This window comes from Ammospiza nelsoni, chromosome 4, assembly GCF_027579445.1.
Source record: "Ammospiza nelsoni isolate bAmmNel1 chromosome 4, bAmmNel1.pri, whole genome shotgun sequence".
Lineage (NCBI taxonomy): Eukaryota > Metazoa > Chordata > Aves > Passeriformes > Passerellidae > Ammospiza > Ammospiza nelsoni.
Genome location: NC_080636.1, coordinates 74156601 through 74179573, shown reverse-complemented (window position 1 = coordinate 74179573; position 22973 = coordinate 74156601). Strand labels below are relative to the sequence as shown.

The 22973-nt window shown below is 36.1% G+C and overlaps 1 protein-coding gene across 4 annotated transcripts in view; it reads right to left on the bottom strand.

The window, feature by feature from the left end:
• The window catches only part of PALLD (palladin, cytoskeletal associated protein), a 187390-nt gene that overhangs the window by 110175 nt on the left and 54242 nt on the right, over positions 1-22973 (bottom strand). For all 4 annotated transcript variants that reach the window (XM_059469795.1, XM_059469796.1, XM_059469798.1 and 1 more), the window contains 6 exons: positions 14489-14667; positions 12130-12196; positions 11450-11555; positions 10430-10504; positions 7765-7906; positions 6163-6186 (listed from right to left, as the gene is read on the bottom strand). In XM_059469795.1, the coding sequence (XP_059325778.1) occupies positions 6163-6186; positions 7765-7906; positions 10430-10504; positions 11450-11555; positions 12130-12196; positions 14489-14667 (593 nt within the window). The remainder of the gene's footprint in view (positions 1-6162; positions 6187-7764; positions 7907-10429; positions 10505-11449; positions 11556-12129; positions 12197-14488; positions 14668-22973) is intronic.

Here is a 22973-nt window from a genome sequence, read left to right as displayed (position 1 = left end):
AGATTAAAATTTAGTCTTTTCAACCAGACAAACAAACTTCCACACATTTGTGATCAATCATAAGAAAACTGGCTAAACTGAAAACATGAAAATCCTAAGAACAAATCAAAAGGCAGCATGGGCAAAAAGCACATGTGAACAACACATTGCTATCCTCTTTATCGATTTTCCTCCTCCAAGCCAAGAATCACTCACCCCTTGCTAAAAGGCCTACTACTGTGGAACACATAGAAATGAAATACTAATTTGGCAAAAGAAAGGTTCTTTCAAGATTTCCATAGCACGCTCTGGATATACTCAGTGTTCTGAGTATTTTTCTACCTTTACATCCTGACTTGTGTAATTATTTTACTTTCTGGTTCTGTGCTAAGCAGAATCATAAGATTTTAGGGAAATAATGTCTGTTCTACTTCCTGGCGTTCATCAGCTGACAAATAACTTCATCACAGAAATGTGTTCCAGAAAGCAGCTCTGAAATGCTGTTCTCAGGGCCTTAAAACATATTTAACACTTGACTAAATGAATACAAAAGCATTTTGTTCACTGAAACATGTAAAATGCTTAGGCATGCAAGTACTTGACTGTCTTGTCAGTTATTTAGAAAGAACGATTACATTTTACACAGCAATTCTTTCCCTTTATGGCTCATGAGTCCATTAGGAGGAATAAACTTTGGTAAGAGAGAAAACTGTTGCATTTTAACAAATTTTATTACTGGCAATGTGTTTACTTCAGAATGTTTCTCTGCATTACATTAAAAGTAGAGCAATTCTTTTATCTGCAACTTCATCTCTGAATGTGACCATTAACTGCCTCCACTGTAATGCACACACAGCTGGGGAAATAAGTACAGTCCCTTGCTGTAGCTGTTCATTCCCATGCAATGAACAGATCAGTTTCCAGAGCTGTAAGTTCAAAGCAGTAAGTTTTCAGATACACAGGGACAGTGGGAAGTCACAGTTGTGGTTTCCTGGTAAAAATCCAACAAAACAGAACCCTGTCAACTTGTGTCTTGTTCACCCTCACGTTCCACAAGTGTTTAACTCCAGTTAAACTCAAAGCAATAGGCCCACCAGGTTATATAAAAATATCTCATATAGGTATCTGTGCATCTTTTATAGAAAGAGAATAGAGAAAAGTGAAAATAGAGAAGAATATGCAGAGTAGCCTAATAAACAGTAGTATAGCAGATGTGTAGCTTGCAATAACAACAAAAAATGTACTCAATTTGCCTGTTTCTTATGATCGCCATCCCATATGCTTTTATCCTGTCAGACAGCTGTTCTGGCTCATTTAATAGGCTTTATGTCACTCAAGGAATGAAGAGTAAAGTTTTTAGAAGATGCAAAAACCTGACTATGCTTGAAGATATCTCAAACAGCACCTAAAAAACACTGATAAGAAAACTGAACAACAGCAAAAGTGATTGTGAGCAATAAAATGCAGTTTTAGGGTTGACAGCCTAGGTTACACAATATCTAATCAATAATCAAGATTTCTGCTATCTAGCCATATTGGGTTAAATAAATGGGAACACTGCTATGGCAACAAAAACTTTAGACCCCTAAACATTGTTCGCGTATGAGGAGAAATTAATCCATTTATCACTGTCAAGGAAAAGTTCATGCTAAAGCTTACTCTAAGGCAGTTATGATACTGTAGACGCCTAAGCCACTTGGAAGTTAAGTTAGGTATAAATATGAATATTAATGCACTCCAAAAATATTTAAATGTTTACAGTTGGAGAGGAATGACAGTGGTGGGGTTTTTTAAAATCACATAGTACAAAACAGACCAGTTGTTTACTTTGAATTTGGAAGCATCAACAAGCAAGGATAGTTGTAGCAGTCCAACTTCAGATGAGGTCACTGACAGGGACAGAATTCTGTAGGTATCTTGGGAGCACAGAGTACAATTGAAAATTTAATTGACAAGCAATAATATGCAAATTGATCAGACCACCTTAAATGAAGGGGAATTTTAGCCTATTTCCAGTTTTTCTCTTAATCTGACCTCTTGAAATATGGCTCATAGAAGACTGCTCTCTCCAAGCCCTTGTTTGCTTCTCAGCAGTGAAAGAAGACAGATCCTTAGTCGTAATTCTCTTGTTTTCACTAAAGAGTGCAAGGATCTGGCGTGCATGCTAACCTACCAAACCTTCTGTTTTGAATTTCATCAGCTACCAGAAAGGTGATTTTCTTGGTGCAGGGAAGCAACATGGATTTCTGTAACATTTGCCATGTATTTTCTTTTTCAAATGTTATGTAGAAATAGGAGAGAATTTCTAAAGGAGTTACTTAGAGTGGAGACTCTGGAACACAGCAGTAAAACAGGAAACAAGAAAGCGCAATCCAAGAGAAGTGATGACTATCTTTTGAGATGTGTTTTGTGAACATACACAGTATTGTGCTTAAGAAAAAAAAGCATGTATATGTGGCAATTCCCTGGCAATTTAAGCAAAATTACTTCATACAGTTTTCTTCTTACATGCTGTTAGACAATTGTTCTAATGTAATTCAATACAGTTTGTGGCTGTCTCCAGACAGCTGAGTAATGGTCAAAATATCAACAGCTGGCAAGTGATTCAATGGGATTTTTCATTCTCAGGCAGCCTGTTTTTGAAGGATTCATCAGTTTAAAGTCAAAATATCCAAGAAAGAAGTACAGAACAGGTAATTTGACAAACTGCGATGTTGGCTTTGAGTAATCTGACTAGCTATTAATTCACAATCTGGAGGGATTTGCAATGCAAACTGGTTTCTGTCTAGACAGAAAAAGGAGTGCAAAACACATTAGAGTAGATAGAGTGTAACAAAAAAAAGTAGACAAAAAACCCCCTTTGCTTCCTAATTTCTTACCTGTGTGAGTTCATTGAATATTTTTCCTTTAAATCATTAGTACGGACCTATCAAAGGACAGCCAGTGTTATTGAGTGCTATAGTGTTTATTGATGGTTGGATTTTGGTTGACAACCAGCAGTTAAAGTCACACTACAACTTGTTACAATTTATGTAAAATTCCATGCATGTTTTACACGTCAAAAAATTTTTAGAAAACATGTCCATCTTTCAAAATTCTGAATACTTATCTAGCATATGCATGTTTCCATGTCAATCTTGCATATGTATTAACCATATGCATTGAATAGCACTTATGTGTTTGCTCATGAAAAATTTCCTCTGAAGGCATTGTTTAGTCTGGCTTCTAAGAGTTTAAATGACATCACAAACCAGTGCTGCATCTATTACATTTCTGGTACCCATATCCAGCTTCCTGTTGTACAAATTTTAAGATTTTTCATCACATCCTAAAACCCAGTGTTACTTATTACTAGGGGTACCACTAATATATAAAACATTGCTCATTATTTATGCCAAAAGAAAATATTTACATTTTCCCCAAACTTTATTTACATTCCCTATGCACGTACAGTGCCAGTTCCTCACAAATAAGCCAGTAAGTGTACTGCCATTAATTTCTGTAGTGTGCAAGACACTGCACTTTTAAGATACTACATTATTTAATAGGGCTTAGTAGGAAAAAAGTGTACAAATCTTAAGGGATAGTATAGTACTTAGCTCCATGATTGCAGGGAAAACAAAATACCAAACTGAAATTCTTTCACAGAACAAAAGCACTGGAAGGTGCTCATAAATACATATTGCATAATTAAAAGCATGAAAAAAGAAATAATCCAACAACAAACCAGCCAGACTGCAGTTAGGCATTCACTACTATTATGTCTATAAAACTGCAACAATACAGATACCAAAACTGTTCTGAGATGTCTTCCTATTTTTGTCTTGCCAGCTCCCTTGAGAATATTATGAGATACCTCAACATTAAATAACTTTTCTGTACTTGAGATGCCTCAAAAAATACACCTTTCATGTAAGAATGCGTTCCCTAGTACCCTTTAGAAGACTTCAGGTATCTTCTCTCAGGGTCAGCCAGCTCCCTAGAAATGGGAAGGAGAATGTTCAGCACTTTCAAAATGCTAGTGCAGGTATATGAGAGGGCTGGCAAAGTGATGATCTCTTTGGACTCAGAATCTCACCTTCTGTTTCCTATTTCAGGCAGCAGTTATGAAAGCAAGTTAATAGTTTCATGAACTAATAGCAACATTCTTACTTCTTCCATAGCAATAATTGTCAGAGAGACTACACAAACCTCTCAACTAACAATATGAAAATTAGTTTGTGAAAAAAATCTTCTAGCACTCAACTATTCACACAAAGGAAACCTTTTCTTTCTAGGAAAAAAGTGCTTCTCCTTTCTACTAGATGATGCTGCATTCCTACTCTAAAATATTTGGTTCATCTCACATTATACACATTAGGTTTATTAAAGAGGGTGAAAGGGTAAAAAAAAATACCAGAACTAAACAAACATTCATGACTATGAGTTTTGACAGAAGAGTCTTAAATTTGATTTAAAAACTCTAAGATAGGCTGGTAAATTTATACTTTGTAGAAACTTTTGTGTGAAATTTCACTCCTTTCGGATACTATCTATCATTTTAAAGGACAAATTGAACACAGTTCAAGTGATTTTTTAGGAAAGAAGCTCCTAGTAAGAATGAACCAGATATGATTCTGATAATGTTGATAGATTAAATCTAGAAAAGATTTTGTTACTTTTAGAGGAGAAAGGTTCCTCTGAGAAGGGGAAAAAAATCAACCTATTAAGATATCAAGAAAACAGCTAAACTGGGAAACTTATTCTCTAATATGAATTACAGGAAAATGTTCTAAGAAAGATATAGAATTAATCTTATTTCAACACAAATGTAATATCTTTTATTTATTTTCATATCCAAAGGCTTGATATGATATTGAAACTCTCTTCAAATTGTTTTGTATCCTAACTTACAATATTTAAACCCTAAAGTTTGTGTTATGACTATAAAATACTAATAGTCCGTTGCTAGCATTTGGAAGATGTTTTAATTCCTCAGTAGAGGTTATGTGGTTTTCCAATACTCTTTTTTCCTTCATATAGCTCACATTTCCAGTCTCCACAAATCAAATCATTCAGTCACACATATTCAGGGCATCAGCTAATGCTAGAGCTGATGATGTTGCACACCATGAGTAACAGTATTAACTGTTAGCATAGAGCATGCACACCTATGTGTGTGTGCAGCCTATATATGTATAATGGACATGAGGTAAAATAGGTATATAACAATTTTGTGAAGTAGCAAGAAAATTATGAATAGCTGACAAAGAAAAGATTTTTCCCTCTTTCCTTCCTTTCACTTCCATGAAAATTAAAGAAAGTTGCACTTTTCCTAGCCTGTATCCTCATAGTCACAGTGCTACTTTACAAATATCTCTCAGCTGCTAGGTCTGTCCTGCTGTCAGTTCAACCCCTCAGAGTTAAAGCATCCCCCCACCGACAGCATCCTTCAGAGACTCTTTGGAAATAGTCAGATCTAAGATAGAAAACTTTTCTGGTTTTTTCAGTGTCATAATTAAAACTCTCTCCTAATTCAAGAATATTCATGTAAAACAGGCCACCCTCTTAAAGCAAAGTTCAGACTGTATTGCTGTCTTCTCTTCTACATGTTTGAGATAGAAACATTAAAAAACATTCTCAGTCTTTCAGCATCCACTTACTATTCAAGAACTTCCCCCCAGCATATAATGATGTAGAATGGGAAAATGAAGCAGACAGAGAAAACTTGCAGCTGGAAGAACACTTTTTACTTGTTGAAATCTAGGACTTTTATCTTGTGAATAGGCTAGAAAAATTGAGTTGGTGTCTTTTTTTTTTTTTTTTAGGATCAGGTTTTACTTGTGTTTAAGACACATCACATCTGCCAAGCTGGATTGGTAAAACTAGCACTTAGTGGTTGGGTGTTATGTAATTCTTACGAGCACCATTTGGGTAATGGAATTTTGTGGGACTTGTCCTTTTTCCCTCAGTAGCAAGCAAACCATTTACTCCCCTTGCTGGTCTAAATGGAATTTACTGTTTAACTAATAAAGGAATTGATGTAAAGGACAGAGTACAGTATGGGAGGTGTGATAAAGCAGCATTGTCTTTAAGGGGGTTTCAGTTTACCACTGTTCAGCAGAAACACTTGTCTATTTATGGCTTCAGTACAAACTCAAAGAGCTAGTGAATCAAGAGATTATTTTTTCATATGATTCTTACCAGGTTCAGTTGCAGATCGTGGCTCTGCATATCACATCACAAGGAAGGAAAACAAATGAGAAAAATTTGTTAGAGATTACATTAATAAATATCAGTGTACTGAATTAACATATTATACTGAAATACTGTAAATAAGTAGAGAACCTGTACAGACATTACAAAATCAGCAATATTTAAATTGTTTGTCAGTAGCAGCAGTTCAGTTATTACTTCTAGCCATTAGCACTGAAATGGGAAGAGGAAAGGACTCTGTCCAAAACCTAATCCTGACAGACTAATTTCACGATCTTTTTCCATCCTGTATTAAAAACAGCCACTTCAGATTATTGCCTGAGCTGATTTTGGCTGAGTGCAGCTGTGCCAGATGTGCTAGAACTTCAAGATGAACTGGAGTCAAAGGCAGTCAAGTGGGATGCCACAATTGTGTGGCATCACATTACAATGTGTTTTTCCTCAGCCCCTTTGGCAGCAGAGTGCAGGCCAAGTTGCCTTTCACTTGGAGTGGTGTCCTCTACATCCGGAATTGACTGAGGTGAAGACAGCCAGAACCTCTTGTTGCTAGCTAGGCTAGAAACAAGGAGAGGAGTTAATTGTAATGTTAAATCCAATGTTAGGGTCCAGTGGGACCATGGGTGAAGATCGTAATGGCAATACTTTTAAATTGTTGTAACCTCTGATTTGAGTTGCATGTGATAGGAATTACTGTACCAGGAACAATGTGAAACAATTGAGCAGAAGCCCACACAAGAAGCAGTGCAAGGGCAGTGATGACCTGGCCTGGACTGGCTTTGGTGCTCAGTAAGTCCATGTAAAACACCACCTCTCCTATTCTGAGTATCATCACCACAGATGGAGCCCAAAGACATGGACTAACTGAACTCAAAGTAGGTTTTGTGAAATTTTACAGGGATGATGCATAGACTAAGGGAATGCTATCTGTGTACTAGACCAAAGGATGAGAAATGGTGGTTCATGAGCATCTCCTGGCTAGTATGGGACCTGAGCACGACATAAATGGTATGGAATAAGGGAGTGGAAAATGTCCTGGGTTTAAGTGGGGTAGAGTTAATTTTCTTCACAGTAGCTGGTACTGGGCCATGTTTAAGATCTGTGCTTAAAACAGTGTTGGTAATACAGAGATTTTTTTCTATAAAGGCCTTTTCTGCTACTTGTATCTTGCTGATAGTGAGGAGGCTGGGATGCACAAAGAATTGGGAGGGAACACAGCCAGGACAAACAAACTGCAGTGATCAAAGTGATATTCCAAACCATATGACATTATGCTCAGCATATAGATCTGGGTGAAGGAGGAAGGGGTAACATTCAGAGTTAGTCAACATTCTTCCCAAACAACTTACAGGTAATGGAATCTTTCTTTCCTCAGAATAGCTAAACACCTGCCTGCCCATGGGAAGGGGTCAAAAGATTCCTTGTTTTGCTTTGCTTCTGAGACTTTTGCTTTCCCTATTAAACTGTATCTCAACCCATGAGTTCTCTCACTCTTACTTTCCAATTCACTTTCCCAGCACACTGGGGGAGAATGAATGAGGATCTGTGTGGTCCTCAGCTGCTGGCTGAAGTTAAACCATGACATTGCCTTACTTTTTTGGAGAATTCTGAAGTCTGGAGAATCTTGAATTTCAATGCCCTGTCGAAACCACTTAACATGAATGGGAGGGGGTCCTCTAACCCTGCATTCCAATACCACAACTTGTCCTTCAGATGCTGTGGCATTTTGTAGCTCCTGAAATGCAAACATCACAATTAAAATAAACCAGAAGCACTTTACATTCTTAACAATAGTATTTGCTTCCCTTCATAATTCAACTTTATTGTGTCATTACATTTTTGCAACAGACATTTTCTTTCATTCTGATTGAATTTAATATGTCTATATAGTTCAAAATTATTGGATAGGTTATTTACAAATACATTCTTAAAAAAGACCAAAGATTGGAAAAGTGCAGAAGTGTTTAATTCCTCAAATTAACACAAGCAGATCACTGTAGTTTGAACTTTCAATTTTTGTTCTTCCACAAATTGAAATGAAAATTCTGGAACTATTGGTTGACTTAATCCTGAGAGTAGCTGAGCTGCTTTTGGGTCCAGCTGTAGAAGGTGGAGCTGCTTTTCATCTGAGCCATATGTAACAAATGAAGAAAAATTAGATGACACCAATATGATTAGGATATATTAACTAGTGTATGGATAGCTTCTGGGACAGTACTCTGGCTGTAATAAATTGTTGTACACATGTGAAAAATTTCAGAAGAGACTAGATTTTTAATGAAGAGCTGCAGCCAGAGGGAAACACAATATTTTAAGTAACAGAACTGACAGATGATAGCCACTATTTTTACCTTTGTTATCTATCTCAAGATTATAAATCAAGGAGTCCTTTTCACTCTGCAGTGGCTGTCTTATTTCCTTTGCAATTTATTGACAAAGTTTTAGACCTTACTGCAGCAAAGCACTTGAAGTTAGGTCTAAGCTCAGAGTTACTCTAGTTTATATTCACAGATCTCTAGTTAATCAAATGCATAAGAATTTTGTTACATGGAAACCTGAAAATCTTTGCGCTGTTCCCTGAACTTGGCTTGAGGAGAAATTTATGTCAGGATGCTGGATTAAGTTTATATTTTATTCTTCATATCTGGTTTGTTTTCTTGTTTAATTAGTTTTTTTGTTTTGGTATGTCCCAGCTGTCTTAAGCTGCTCAAATTCTTCAGGAAAGAATTTCAAGGACAAGAGATATGAGCATTAGGAAGAAATAGCAGAGTTTTGATTGCTTTGGTAGTCTCTGGATGGGGGATGGACTTCTATTTCACACTCTTACCTGGAAATTGCCTGCTTCCTAACCATACAGTAACCACATTTTCTAATCTCCTGCACCTCCACTATTCACCCTCTTGTGACACCTGCAGTATGGGTGCAGAATTATGAGGGACAAAATCAGACCTTTCTAGACATGAGACAGGAATATGCTGGAGCCAAGCTAGACAGCTGTAGAGAGCAGGGCTTGCTCTTACTCTTATCTCCAGGCAAAACTATTTGCTGTCCATATTAATTTTTAATCAAATGTTTTCCTGAAGTAATAACCAGAAATGCTTCATTCTGGCTTCAGCAATTAGTGATTAAATAATAATTACTACTATGGAAATCATTGTTTGAGGCAAATTGAAATAATATTTTCAACTGAAGCTGTATTTTATAGATAGGGAAGCATGCCATCCTTTTTTTGCTGCTACCTAATTCTCAGTTCTTAAGTTTGATTTGGGATGACTGTGAAGATAAATATTGACTTAAGTAATTACGTGAGAAATACAGAATAGAATTTTCTGAATAGAAACTTCTAAAAAGTATGATCAGCAGAAGAAAGGATTGGCTCTTGTACTAAGCAGTGGTGAGGCTGCACCTCGCATCCCATGCTGAATTTTGGCCCCCTCAGGAAAAACATTGAGGTGCTGGAGCATGTCCAAAGAAGAGCAACAAAGCTAGTAAAGGGTTTAGAACGCAAATCCTATGAGAAGCAGCTGAGAGAACTGGGATTGTTTAGTCGTGAGAAACAGAGGCTTGGGGGGATGTAATTGCTCTCCAGGAATTTGTAATGAAGTGGGGGTTGGGGTCTTCTCAAAAGTAACACACAATTGGACAAGAGGAAATGGCCTGAAGGTGTCACAAGGAGGTTTAGATTGGATACTGGAAAAATTGTTCAGAGAAAGGGTTGCCAAGTACTGGCTACCCAGGGAAGCCACCATCCATGGAGGTATTTAAAAGCCATGTAGATGTGGCACTTATCAACATTGTTTAGCAGTGGGCTTAGTCATGCTGGGTTAATGGTTGGGCTTGATGATCTTAAAGGTCTTTCCCAACTTAACTGGTTCTATGAATTTTAATTTACAATTTTTTTTCTAAATCAGAGTTAAAAAGCCTGTGTTATTTGTTCTTATCAGTAGATAAATTACTGTGAATGAAGCTTTGTCAAGACTATTATTAGTAATTAGTACTTACCTTGCTATATTTTACAAAGATTTATCAATGGAGAGCAGGCACAGCCATAAGAAAACTCATACAGAATATTCATTTTAATCCATTAGTAGAATGCACAAGAAGTTTGCTGTTGCAGTGGAAAAGTATTTTCTTAGGAAGTCATTGTTACTAAAAAGTTTGAACTTGATCAAGCCTTCCTGCATTAGGATACATAATTTTGATATTTTCTTTTGGACTATAAGTGTATGATATAAAAATCATGATGGATAAAACATACCTTTGTAAAAACAGGTGCAGAATAGATAGGCTTGGGTCCATCCAGATGGTGCAGGTATGAAGTAGGGCTTTGAGCCTGCAAAGCAATGCAAGAATGCTGTGAAATGGAAAGAATACTAGTTTCGATATACGGCCCCCATGTATATGCAAAAATGCAAACTCTCACATGCGCAGTCTTATTGTTCTTTCTACCATACTTCTTGGAAGACATCACTATTTCACATCTGTTATATTCTGAAATCAAAACAAATGCTTGAGGGCTTCTATACTTCCAATAAGAATTTTGTGTCCAATTGTCTTTGCCTGAAAGTATTTTGAGGATTTGACTCCTGTTAATAGATTCAAGTAAATCTTTTGCACTGAAGCATTTTTGCTTCTCCTGTTCCTACATCCCTTCACTGACGCAGTGATAAATAAATCCAGGTGCCTCAAAGCTTATCAAGGTTATCTCAAGGAAGGGAAAAGAATTTACCATGTATAGGATGACAGAGATTTTAATTTTGTTTGTATTTTACGATTTACATCTAAACTTGTAAAGTTAGCCACAGTGATACTAAGGACTTAGTACAAAGGAATGAACATGATTTTCTATATTTAACATTTAGATAGTAAAATTTCTTTTTCTCTAAAGGGCCCAAAGAAATGATGGCAATATTAAATTTAATAACAAAATTTAAAACTTTTGGTAAAAAATATTGCAGGCATTCATTTGTAGTACATTCTTTTTGGACTTGAACGAGTCACTATTAAGTGATAAACTCTGTGATTTTCATCATCACTGGATCTGTCTGCTGCTTAAATGCTGTGTTACATGTTGTGTAAGAATCGATATGTATACTTACTTTTGTGTCCCATTCAGTGGATAAATACTTAATTTTTAAAAACCATAATTCTTAATATAGTAATGGTAGTTTATAGTTTAACAATATGATTCCTCAAAATGGCAGAGTTTTTCAGGTGTTGTAAATCTTGGAAGAAAATCTGAAATACTTTTACTAATTTAAAAATTGTCTAAAAATACCTGCTGACTGGGCATGGAGATAGGTTGAATTACAGCTGTGGTCACTCCTGATTTTGGTGTAGAAGATCCTATTGTCAAAGAAACAGAAGTGGTTTTCTTTTGGGCCCTGAAAAATAAAAACCCAGGAAGCATTTTATAGGATCTGAAATGAGAATGTGTTAGTTTTTAATATGTAAGTCACCTTGTACTTTCTACATATTTAAGTATGTTATTATCAACTGAGAAGATCAACATGACTGCTGAAGATCAAGATGGATGAATGAAGTTTGAGTAGAAGACAAACTCTGGCTAATTTGCACTTCCTTATGCAATAAAAAGTACTGATTTAAGATGAAACTAAATTTTTTTTCTTTAATTGTAGTCCTCTACATATTTCTTTGGAGGCACTGGATTGGGTGACTACAAATGAAAACTTGGTTAACTTGAGTTTACTTTTGAATAGGAAAAATTAGTATCAACAAATATGTTGTCAGAGCGAGGTCAGCCTTCTCTGACAGAACAAGCAAATTAATATGATTTACAGTTATTATACTACACATTTATATCACATGAGAGAAACAAAAAAGACAAGGCATACACAAGTGTACCCCAGATGCTTGTTCGGATTGTAAAACCAAAGATTTTCCAGTATCCCTTATTAAGAACATTTACACAATATTGGTAATGCTTTACACACTTACTGTGGCATAGCTCCAGATTTTAACTGGAAAATTAAACTTTCAGTCTCTGAATCTGTAGAACTGGCACCTGGAAAAGAAAGTTTTTTCAATAATCTCATATATTTTTGTTGATTTATTTAATGTTTAAATTCCAAAGGAAAAACTATTATACTTTTGCATTTCACTTCAAGAATTGAGAACCCTCCGTAACAAACTATGGCAGGTTTTTTATCTGATAAGTTTTTTTTGTCTGTAACTATGTACTTTAGACAGTTACAGAAATCATAAGCATGCCAATTTAATTGCACACTGCTTTCCCTGGGCTCCTAGCTGTCTCCCTTAATATTGAGACAAATATGGCCAAGACAGAAAAAAAAAATGCTGAGTACTATTGCTTTACGGGAAATGTATAATTTTATTTACTTAAATTTTAAATTTGAAGCTTAAGCAAACATATGGCTTATACAGATAACAAATCTTCAAACTTAAGTAAGAGCAACTCAGTGTACCAAGACATTTTCAGACTAAACTTGCTGCCCATGATGTCCACATTTCAGACTATTTACATTAACCTACACATAACATTTATTCTCTGCTATTTCTTGCCAGTGGAAGTCTGGATATAATGTATGTATTTGGCAATACCCTGAGCTTACTTAAAGAAAAAAATATGAAAGCATTTATTCCCTTTGTCCTAATTTTTCCTAACAACAGATACTTCACACATTTATTCTAGACATTTATGCAGTACATATTATTCCTCAAGGAATTTGTGCATATATATGGATAGCTGTATGTTTAATGCAAACCATAAGCATTTCATAATCAACATGCACAGTATAGCATAGACAGATTCCAATGTAACAATGCTGGGACTAAAAACCCTATTGATTTACAAAGTTTATGCTGTAAAAAAAATCAAAGCAATAAGTAGTATAGAACAGATGAGAAGAGAGAAGCAAATGTCCAGTCATCAAAGTGTGTCTACATGAAAGGATTTCTTAAGAACGTAGAACAACCAGGTCTTGCATGGCTGGGCCTGCTGCACAAAAGAAAGTATGACGCATCAGGGTCATCAAGTCTATTAATGTACAAAGCACTGCTTGTGTGACAACCTGTTTTCCTTAAAAATGACAGGGCATGAGCCTAATGACTTGTACAAATCTTTCTCTTTGAAAGTAACATGTTATAAAACTTCAAGATAGGACTTCCATATAGCAATACTGGCAGATGTCAGAGAATGAATACTTTTATTCATCTTTTACTGTTGCTTCTGTCCCTATAACCTCACACAGCAGTAGTATTTGTACTACACCTGAGTAATTCTGAAATCATGATTACTACTGTAAAGAAAACTCCTTCTAGAATCTGTAAGATTCAGAAGAGCCTTGGGGATTTTGCTATTATATCCCAATGGCATATTCAAAAGTTCTGACAATAAAGAGCATAATGAAATAAATCCTATAAAGGCTATGTCATGATTTAGCTAGTTAGGAGCAAAAAGTTTTTTGTTTGGTTAATAAAAATCTATTTAATAATTTTGGTGTGTCACTATTTAGATTTCTTATGGCTATTTCTTATGTTAATTTATTTTATGCTTTCAAGTGACCATTTAAATTAACTTTAATGAGTTACAAAACTGGTAAAAGAATATGTAGTACCTAATTTTTTGGGAGATGTATGAATTAAAATTGGTATTCAGGTATAAGATAATCTTGCCTGAAATACAGTTCTCTACTAAAAGATAACAATAATTTTAGTCATGGCCATCATTAACTTTTCTCAGAGAAAATAATACTTGAGTTATTACTAATTTTGCAGTCAGGAAATATTTTGACAATAACTAGCAGCTGTTTGTGGACAAAACCAATATGACTGACTTTAATCTGACTTAAAATCAGTATGCCAAAGATAATGGATTATAGTACATTTACACATGACTAAAGATGACACTAAAGATGACTCATTTTGGGCAGCCACATATATTTGCACAGGGAGGCAGATATGTCAAAACTGAGATGGGGATTACTGCTACCAGGAAAATCATTATTACTATCACTAGTCAAAACTTTACTAGTGATTTACAGAAGTACTGCTTATAATGATATGCCAAAGTTTTTGTTGGTTCCTCCTATTTCATTCTTTATCTCTGTTCTGCCCTAAATAAATAGCAATCTACTCAGTGATTCCTGATACATTCACTGAAATATCAGAATTAATATTATTTGATGCTAAAAGTGTGTTTGTTAAAGAAAAGCAGAGGAATACCATAAAATTACCACCATACTGAATGTAATGTTAAGATAAACAACCAAAAGTGAACTTCAGCTTAGTTATCTTTTCTTATATGCATCAAGTATTTTATTATTTTATCTCTTACCTTCAATGAATATTTCAGCTGATGTGCTATCTGAACCAAAAGAATTTGAAGCCAGACAAGTATAGCGCCCAGTGTCGTCTTCAAAGGCTTCTACTATAATTAGTGAATGAAGTCCTCCACTTTCAGAATGGATCTGAATGTCAGGGGAATTCTGGAGTTCTTTTCCTTCACAGAACCATCTGCAGCCCACACACATGTAGAAAGACAAAGACAAAAAGAATATAAAGGATTGGTTCAGGCTCATCGCACACCAGAAGACATTACACTCTGCTTCAAAAATCTAAATTGCTACTGAAATCAGCACATTGTGCTTTGAATGTTTAACAAAGAAAGTATTTCACAAAGAAATGACTTGTTAGAATAAACTTTGTTTAAAAGGTAGGGAGACATTTCTGAATACAAAGAAAATTGTACACAACACACAACACACCTACATTTTAAAACTGTCTCCTGTCCTGTTTTGGTAAATGAGTTTTTCCTGCATAACTTGTGTATTGGCTTGTTTTGACCACATTCTAATCCATTTTGATACAATTCATCACTCCCATCTACCTAAACGCCGCTGATTCTGCACACAAAGTATCTGAATTTGCAATCAGTAGCACAGGGTCTAGCTGGAAGCCTGTCACTAGTGGTGTCCCCCAGGGGTCGATATTTGGCCTAGTATTATTCATCAATGTCTTGGCTGGATGAGAAGGTGCCTCCTCAGCAAGTTCACTAATGACACAAAGCTGGGAGAGGTGGCCAATTCCCCAGAGGGCTGTGCAGCTCTTCAGAGGGACCTTGTCAGGTTGGAGAGATGGGCAGAGAGGAACCAGCTGAAATTCAGCAAAGGCAGATGCAGGTTGCCACACCTGGGGAGGAATAATCATGTATCAGTATGGGCTGGAGGCTGGTGGACACCCAGCTGTCCAAGACCCAGCAGGGTCCTTGTGGCCAAGAGGCCAATGGTGTCCTGGGGTGTATTAGGAAGAACATGGTCAAGGGAGGTGATCTTGCACCTCTACTCAGCCCTGGTGAGGCCTTGCCTGGAGTGCTGTGTCCAGCTCTGGGTTCCTCAGGACAAGAGAGACATGGAGCTTCTGGAGCTCCTGTTGAGAGGGCAACAAAGATAATTAAGAGACTGGAGCATCTCTTATATAAGAATAGGAGATGGGCCTGGTCAGCCTTGAGAAGAGACAACTGAGATGGTACATCATGAATGTATAGAAGTATCTGAAGGGAGGGTAACAAAAGGACAGATCCAGCTTCTGCTCAGTGGAGTCAACAGGACAAGAGACAACAGGCAACTGATTTGCAGAAAGCCCCACCAGAATATTAGGAAGAACTTTGCTGTGCGGGTGACTGAGCACCAGAAGGGATTGCAGAGAGAGGGTGTGGGGTCTCCCACACTGGAGATACTCAAGAACTGTCTGGATGCAATCCTGTGCCATGTGCTCTGCTTGAGCAGGGAGGTTGGGACAGATGACCCGCTGTGGTCCTTCCATCCTGACCCATTCTGGGATTCTGGGATTTTTGTCCATCTTGCTCAGTCAACCTAACATGATCCCATGGCACAGGTTTCATATTGGTATGCTTTAAATAGATTTACTCTTGCTTTAGATCAAGAACATAAACTGGTGTCCTAGGGCTGGATTTTTATGCATGTAAGTAATACATTTCCACTACCAAAAAGATACAACAAAAGGGATGGATTTAGGTACAGACAAAACAGACACTTATCTAGGGTGACTTACAAGTATGTAAAAGCAAAGCATAATTTTGTTTACATCAGATCAATCAAGCATTTGCCAGTGTAAACTACTCTGTGTTCTCAGCCCATACTGCTGCCATGAATGTACCTGTTCCCACCTTTTTTCTGTTTGATACCCTCATATCAGGCAGTCCTATTACCCTGGGCTATGCCCTGATTTATGTCTATCTCTGGCAGCCCAGCAAGTACGAGAAGTCAGTAATTCTTGGTTTTTAGTGTCTGCTGTGCATTTTTGCAGGGAGCAGAGATAGATTGGAGAGTCCTTAAAAGAAAATTGCTCATGAGCAACCAATCTTCTGTTCTCAGATTGTCCCTATATCCTGAAAACAAAAAAAATTTTGCCAAGCCTTGCCAGGGCTGTTATTCCCATTCCAGTCCTGCAAACTGACTCTGATCTTTACCACTGTTTCTTCTCTTCTTCTCACTCCATAATCCTAATCTGTGTTTTTTTATGTCCTCTCCCTTCCCTCCTTTCCCTCTTCTTCCTCTGCCACCCCAATATTCAAATCTTGTTCTAACAAGAACAAAATGAGGAATTATTGACAACAAGCTTCAAAAGGGATCTTCCCCCCAAACTTTTAGTTTTCTACTCCAGTATGTTTTTTTTTTAAATTAACAAATATAACCTCAGAAATTTATGGATAGTCAATTCAAAGTAAAAGATGACCAAATTGTTAAAAATATTTTTAAATATTTAAAATTTGCCACAAAAATTTGGTATTTTTCCTTTAACTTGTATGTGTTGATAAGAGAATTTTTGCATTTATGTCCCAGTAATACTTCAGATTTAATTTTTTTCCCCTCTATCAGATGACTTCCCATTACCCCCAGAAACAAAAATTACCCCAAGGAGTTCCTACCTATTTAGGAAAAGCATGCAACACTACAGGATGACAGATACTATAAAATAACAATCAGTGAGAAGTCTAAAATTGAACAGCCTCACTTTTATTGTTCTTTTTAATTACAAACTTCATGTAATTAACATAAATAAAAAATGGTTTAAAGCATCCTTCTGAAAATATTGCATTGTAAAACTTGAAATGTCATGGTTATTACAGAATGCAGAGTTAAGAAATCCACCAGGTTTACACATAACACAATTCCCCTTAATAACATAATAACTGTGGGCAAGCTCTCTGTGTTAATGAACAATAAATGTTTTATTCCTGAAGGCAAAAGCCTCAGTTTGTAGTGGCATTAAAACTATATGCAATTGTCTTCAGTAATTAAAATGCTAACAAGTTCTTTTTCTGTCTTCTGTTACCTAGATAGTGCACAGAGAAAGTATCATTTTTGGAAAGAACTAACAAACTTCCATTTGTTTACTCAGCAGACCCCTTTGACCTACTTTTACAACTATTTGCCTTGGAGACAAATCTATTCTGTCAGCTCTACTGCCAAAATTAACATTTCTCTTCCCCCTCTTCCCCTCCTTTCCTCTTGTCACAAGTCGTCCCTTCTACCAGTGCGAGGACCTCTGCTACTATTTCTGATTATTAGACCTTCAGAGTCCTAACCTCTGTGTAGCCTTTTCTAAGCTGCATTTTAAACAATATGCACAAGAGAGAAGCTAATTCAATTTCTAGACAATCACAGACAAGAGCCTGTAATATGAAGCCCTACATAACCATTTGCTCTATTTTTCTTTCCTTTCCAGAAACATCCTGCAAAGGAAAATCTCTCCTCCAAGCCTAATTATTTTCTCAGACAGATCCCATTTTATTTTCATGCGAGCTGTATAGCTTTCTATTGTTTCCTAAGTTCTATGTTCATAAAGTGCTTAAGAAATTGTCTTAAGCATGAGAACCTAAAACAAAAAAAAATCCATTTATATATTTTTGTCAGGTAACATTTAATAAGTAAACTGTTTTCTTAGGAGGACAAGTCCTACGTTGTCCCTTGACTTGTGCATACGCATGCACATGGTCAGTCTCAAGTAGTGGGAGCTATTCCTCAGCACTAGCTGGGATTGAGACTTGTTGTATCACATCAGTGTCATACTGAAAACGAGTCCTGACCTGCTTCATCACACACTGCCTGCCCCAGAGGAAAGCACATAAGTAAGCAATTCGATACCAAATTACCTCAGCTGTCATTAAGGCAATGTTTGATGCATGGGAAACACACCTGGTGCGGGACTCCACTGTTTATTGCGGAAAGAAGAATTCACCTTCACAACTGGCAAGAGCACAGGTATTTCAAACGGAGAACACTGGAAGAAGCTTAGTTGTACTCTATTTACGTTTCTAATTGTATTTTCTTTTCGGTGTACATGTTGATAAAAGAGGAGGATTACTTGTCATGAATTTTTTTGGTTATTACATCAAAATTAGGTGAACAAGAAAATACTCAAATATTGATTCAGCAATAACTTTCCAGTTGCCAGTTCGGATCAACAGAGTTTGTGAATTCAAAAAAGGGTCATCAAGCAAAAATAAGTGAAGTATTTTTTTCCCAAACACAGACTGAATGCCACTTTTTCATCTTTTATATATTTATATATTTGTGCAGTCAGCCTTAATGCATTACAATCAGAATAATCATAGAGGAGAATTTTCTGCTCCTAAGGACTGGAAAAGATTCAAAGACAAATCTTTGAAGCATTCCCTCTTACTGCGAAGGGATCACTAAAGCAAGCAACAAATCACTATCAAAGGGAAAATGAGCCAAAGTAACCAGGACTCATGGCTAGACACAGAAAAATAACCACAAAGCAAGTCTTACAAGAAAATTCCAGTTTTATGCTAACTAGGGCAGCATTAATTCATGTCCAGTCTATTCCAGCCTACTGATCCTCTTGGGGATAAGAGGATTATTTTCTAGCCCTGAGAAGACAGGAATACTTCTGGAGAGTTAAAATACACCAAACCAAACCCAGCCTGAAAGAAAATGACTCAGAGGAACAAACGCACGGCAGATGCTTTGAGAAAAAGAAAATTCTCTACACAGAGACCATTGTTTTAAAAGATACGTCTTTCATAACTTCTGGGTACCAAGCATAAAATCATCAACTCATTTCCCTATCCCTTTGTTGCAGGTTCTCTGTATGCATTAAGTGTGCAAATAGGGAAAAAACAGACAGAGACACCAACAAAAGGGTTTGCAGATGTGTGTACATATCAGTCCCCAGAATAAGTCTTCCAGCTTGCACCATGGGTGCATTCTTGCAGGCCACGCTACAGTTCATGCAAATTTGTAGAGAACTGTCCCCTTGAAAAAGAACAGAAACTACTGTAAGATGTAAGATAATGGCTGACCAATTAAAAAAAAAAGTATCATACACTTTATATAACTGAAATAAATTTTATTAGTCATTCTCTATCTTGCTCAATTTCAAATTGCACTGCATTTTTCTGCTCTTTCCTACTTTCTTCTTCATTCTCTTTCCACCATTTCTCTTCTTGTGTGCATTTCCACTCTTTGTCTTGCTTTTCTTCAACCATGCTTAGTTTATACCTACATTATATCTCCTGTATATTAAAATAATAGCAATTAAATATTTAAGGCAGACAGTGAAACAATCACTAGACAGGAAAGTCAACAGACAAGGAAGAGACATTTTGGTAGCAGGAGAACAGTGATTAGGTACTCATTTTTCATGCATCAAACCCTCTTTGCCTTTCTACTGGCTACGTTGTGGCAAAACCAGAACAGCAAACAAAAAAGGACAGTCAGATGCCAGGTAAGCAGCAGCTCATGCTCACTGACACCAAGCAGCAAGCCACACAATGTGCCTTTCTATTCACTCCTCTTTTCTTTATGCCCTCACAATCCTCCATGCATGGAAATACATAGGAGCACGTGTGTCTGGGATTTTAATGACCCTGAACAAAATATAAACAGAGTTGAGCAGTACACTGACTAAGTAAGCACAAGGGTCTTAAGAAAAACAGTTCAAGGTTCTCTCTAATGCATAATCCTGCTGGAACTTATGTTTTTTGAGAGTCACTGAGGAATAGAGAGGTTTTCCTCTCTGCACACTCTTAAAGTTAATTTAAAATGGCAGCTGAAGTGAAACTTTAAGATATAGCCTTAGGGAGAAATTATAATAGGGAACTCTGACCACTACAGAAAGTGCAGAGAGATAAGTTGTAAATTAAAAAGTAATTTTATCCTTAGTGGTGTTAAGTATGTCCAGCAAGAAAAGTCAAAGTTAAATACTCTGACATTCTCTTACTGGCAGAGTCAGCATTTCCATCACAATACTGCGTAACTCCCATTTTGCTTTTCTCCATTGAAACTAAGCAGTGCAGCACTTCCAGACTATAAAACATTAGTACCTAAAGAACTTGACCCGACTTTTAAAAGAAATCAGCTTTTTCATAAAAGATTTAGAGTACACTGCAGGAATCAAATTATTCAGATGCTTATAATTCTCTACACACTGCCCAATATTTGTGCAATAGATATTTCATTATTTGTATAGGTAATTCATAAGAGAGTTACCAATAAAAACATACATACTTAAAGTATTTATATACTGTAATTCTAAGGAAAAAAATCTGAATATAAATGCTGGCTTGGCTGAACCTTCAGTTAAGCAATTAAAAAATGTCTCTATAATGAAAACCGCAGAAGCCAATTTTATAATAAAAAGTGTTACATTATAAGCAGTGTACATTAATTTAACTGATTCTTCAGATTTTGCACAGTGTTTTTCTGTAATAACAAGTGGTGTAGGAAGTTAAAGTAATGTTCACTGCTTTCTACTCATTTTTTGCAGGAGTAACTTTTTATAAAACTGTATATGCTCAATAATTTTTTTGAACTTTGATTATAAGGAAGATACATAAATATTGAACTTAAAATTAATGAACAGTATCTAGCAGATCTGGCGATCTGGCTTCAAAGTCTCATAGGTACATTTAAGCCATGCAGCAAAGAAAGCAGGGAAGTGACTCTTGTTGTTGGCTGCACTGTGGGGTTGGTGCAAATGATATTTCGCAAATGTACCAATGGTATCCAAATGAGATACCACATTTCAGGTAATCCTGTTTCATCATGTGGATCAAAGACATTTGTGCAGCTGTTTTTATTCAACATGAACAGTAGGGAGATCATATTTCTTTAACCGGCCAAAAAGCAGTCAATATTAAAGGAAAAATCTGTATGCTTACCTCTGTAACCAGAATGAACAAACATCTCTTAAAGAAGTTTCTTCTACAACAGTATTGTTTATGTTATAGTCAACCTTCTGAAATAACAGAATGCTGAAATGCATGCTGAATAATTTATTTTCCATTTTTGAAGCCCAAAGTTTAAACCCTACCTCACATCCTATTTTGATCTATCTTTACTCCTTTAAAAGATTTATCTTTTGTCCATCTTTGTCCATTAACAAAACACAAAGTAATTATTATTCTTGATCTTAACTAGGTGTTTTCTGAAGACAAAATAATTGTCCAGGTGTAGGTGTAACCCACAGATTTCACATTTTCAAAAACCTTTCACAGAACTTTTTTTTCCCTCTTTGGCCACTAGTCTATGCAATAAAAGTGTCACTTTCAGAAGCTGCAATTTAACTGACAAATAGATGTAGATAGGTAATTCCCTTTCTTCTATATTTTTGCAATCATCAGATCAAGAAAGAGTGAAAATTCTGTGCAATTCAAGGACCACTTATGTCTTATGAACTGCAAACCACCTTGTCTACAACAGGCATGTTGATTATTTGCAACACATAAACTACATATTCAAAAATATTTTATTTCATCAAGAAACTTTTAAACTAGTGAGTTTGGACATATGTATAAATTTAAAATCTATGTGACCATGTTCATGTGAAAAAAGCATGAATTAAAAATCGAGGAATAAATTACATATAATTAAAGATATGAAGTTTTCAACAACCCTGTTTGTAAGACATTTTTGAGGGCTGTTGGACTCATTAGATAACTGCAAGCTAACTTAGTGAGATTCTTTACATCAGTTTTCTTCAGAATATTCAGAAAACTAATTGTATTACAAGTCATTTACAATATTTAATGTATCCGTTTCCATACATCATCTCTTCTTGGACAACTTATTCTCACTTCATTTTCTGGAGCACTATTTTGTACCTGACATCTAAATGTTTATAGAAGAATATTTTTTATCATCTCTTTGACTAAGCCTGAATTCCTGCCACATGTATGCACACTACCAGCACTTACAACTCAGGCATACATTTGGGATAAATCTGAAAAGGGGTTTTGAGATCCAGTGCAGTCTGGGCCAACATAGCTAGAGCCTCTTTGTGAGTGCCTAAGCAAGAACTCTGCTGTCTTCCAGGCTAGCTCCACTGAAGAAGGATAAATCAGAATAACTGAAGAGAAAACTTCTATTCTCCTGAAAATTCAGAATATGCACTTTCTGACACAGCTGAAGAGTAAAAAGAACTCTTTGCTTCACTCCAATTACAATTCTATATTTCAGTAATGAATGCCATCACTCAACAACTTGGATGTCTGTGCTTGACAATATTTAATTTTTTTCAAGCTTCCATTACATTTTGAAACTGAAATAAATTTCCTTCAGAGCATAGCCAAAATTGTGTCACAACAAAATACTTTCAACTTCAGGTGGCTAAATTCTCTTCCCATCACTGGAATTTACTCTCCTCTATAAGATCCCAACATTTAATTATAAATGCCTGCAGATATAATGCATAAAAAGGTATTGCATTGAAAATACCTTCAATTTGCAATAACTCAACATTTTTATAATATATATATATTTTTCAATATCATT